The sequence below is a fragment of the Phalaenopsis equestris genome, unplaced genomic scaffold, assembly GCF_001263595.1.
Source record: "Phalaenopsis equestris unplaced genomic scaffold, ASM126359v1 Scaffold000114, whole genome shotgun sequence".
Lineage (NCBI taxonomy): Eukaryota > Viridiplantae > Streptophyta > Magnoliopsida > Asparagales > Orchidaceae > Phalaenopsis > Phalaenopsis equestris.
Genome location: NW_018164556.1, coordinates 176585 through 177943, shown reverse-complemented (window position 1 = coordinate 177943; position 1359 = coordinate 176585). Strand labels below are relative to the sequence as shown.

The 1359-nt window shown below is 41.0% G+C and overlaps 2 protein-coding genes across 2 annotated transcripts in view; one reads left to right on the top strand and one right to left on the bottom strand.

The window, feature by feature from the left end:
- LOC110020951 (glycosyltransferase-like At2g41451) overlaps positions 1-1359 on the bottom strand; it is a 28694-nt gene that overhangs the window by 3419 nt on the left and 23916 nt on the right. The window lies entirely within an intron of this gene.
- Positions 94-726, top strand: LOC110020952 (60S ribosomal protein L27-3-like). The gene has a single exon (XM_020719259.1). It carries the CDS (start codon positions 181-183, stop codon positions 586-588), a length of 408 nt encoding a protein of 135 aa, XP_020574918.1. The 5' UTR covers positions 94-180; the 3' UTR covers positions 589-726.

Genomic DNA, 1359 nt, shown 5'->3' with positions numbered 1-1359 from the left:
AGCCGATTCACTCAATTAAGCTTAATGCTCAGTGGGGACAAATTCGTAATCTCATCACATTCGTCTCACCTATATATTGATTTTCCATTAGGGTTTTTAACCGATCGCGGGAGGAGCTACCGTCAATCTGGGCGAAGCAGAGAGCAGCGGCGATCGTCAGAGTAGGAAGAAAACTCAAAGATGGTGAAGTTTCTGAAGCCGGGAAAGGCTGTCATCATTCTCAATGGCCGATTTGCCGGTCGTAAGGCGGTTATCATTCGATCTTTTGACGACGGCACCCGTGATCGTCCTTACGGTCACTGCCTCGTCGCCGGAATCGCTAAATACCCTAGAAAGGTCATACGAAAGGATTCGGCCAAGAAGACGGCGAAGAAATCAAGGGTCAAGGCCTTCCTAAAGGTTGTTAATTACACCCACATCATGCCCACCCGATACACCCTTGATGTCGATCTGAAGGAGATTGTCACTCTTGACGCGCTCCAATCTCGGGATAAGAAGGTCACAGCCTGTAAGGAGACCAAAGCGCGTTTTGAAGAACGATTCAAGACAGGGAAGAACAGGTGGTTCTTTACGAAGCTGAGGTTCTAGGTAAAGCGAATGATTCATTGAGGCTAGGGTGCTTGCTCTTTGAGTAATCCAGCGGTACGGTTTTCGATTTTATTTTTTTTGTTTCCGTGTTATAAATCTGGTACTGGTTATCTTATAAGATTTTCAGGCTTTCTGTTCCGAGTTCTTAGTTGTTGCTGTAAGACTAATAATTAAGATCTTGTTTCTTTACAATGTGTCTTTCGTGGGAAATTGCTAGAATTTACTCCTAGGGGCTGTACTGTAACGGATTTAAGTGTCATTTGATTTAAATCTTGCAAGAAAGAAAATTGGCAACTTTTAAATTGGATTCAGTAAGTCCTGTTTACATTGGATTTCTTCATAGTTTTGACTTAAATCCCGGATTTTCTAAATCTTTTTGTTGGCAGGATTTAGTAAATCCGGATTTACAGGATTCTCTAAACCTGTTAAAGTTGAAGAATCAAAGCTCTAGATCATTCAGATTGATGTAAAAGCTTTTTTAAATGTCCTTTCATTTTAGTTTTATCAAGCTTTTATGCTTTGCTAAGAAAGGCACTTGTAAGGTAAGAATGTGTGGGATGATTTGGACCTACCTTAATTGGCTTAAGAATGAAGGTTAAAGGGTGGAAAAACATTTATAAAACCATGATCATTAGTCTCATTCTCAAATTGCTCAACTTTATAAATTTTCATCCCTAATTTGAATGATCTAGAGCAGCGGGGTAATATTTCATTAAAGGAACACGGGCCGCGAAGCCGATCCCGCGGCCGCGTTCCGTCAAAAAAAGTTTC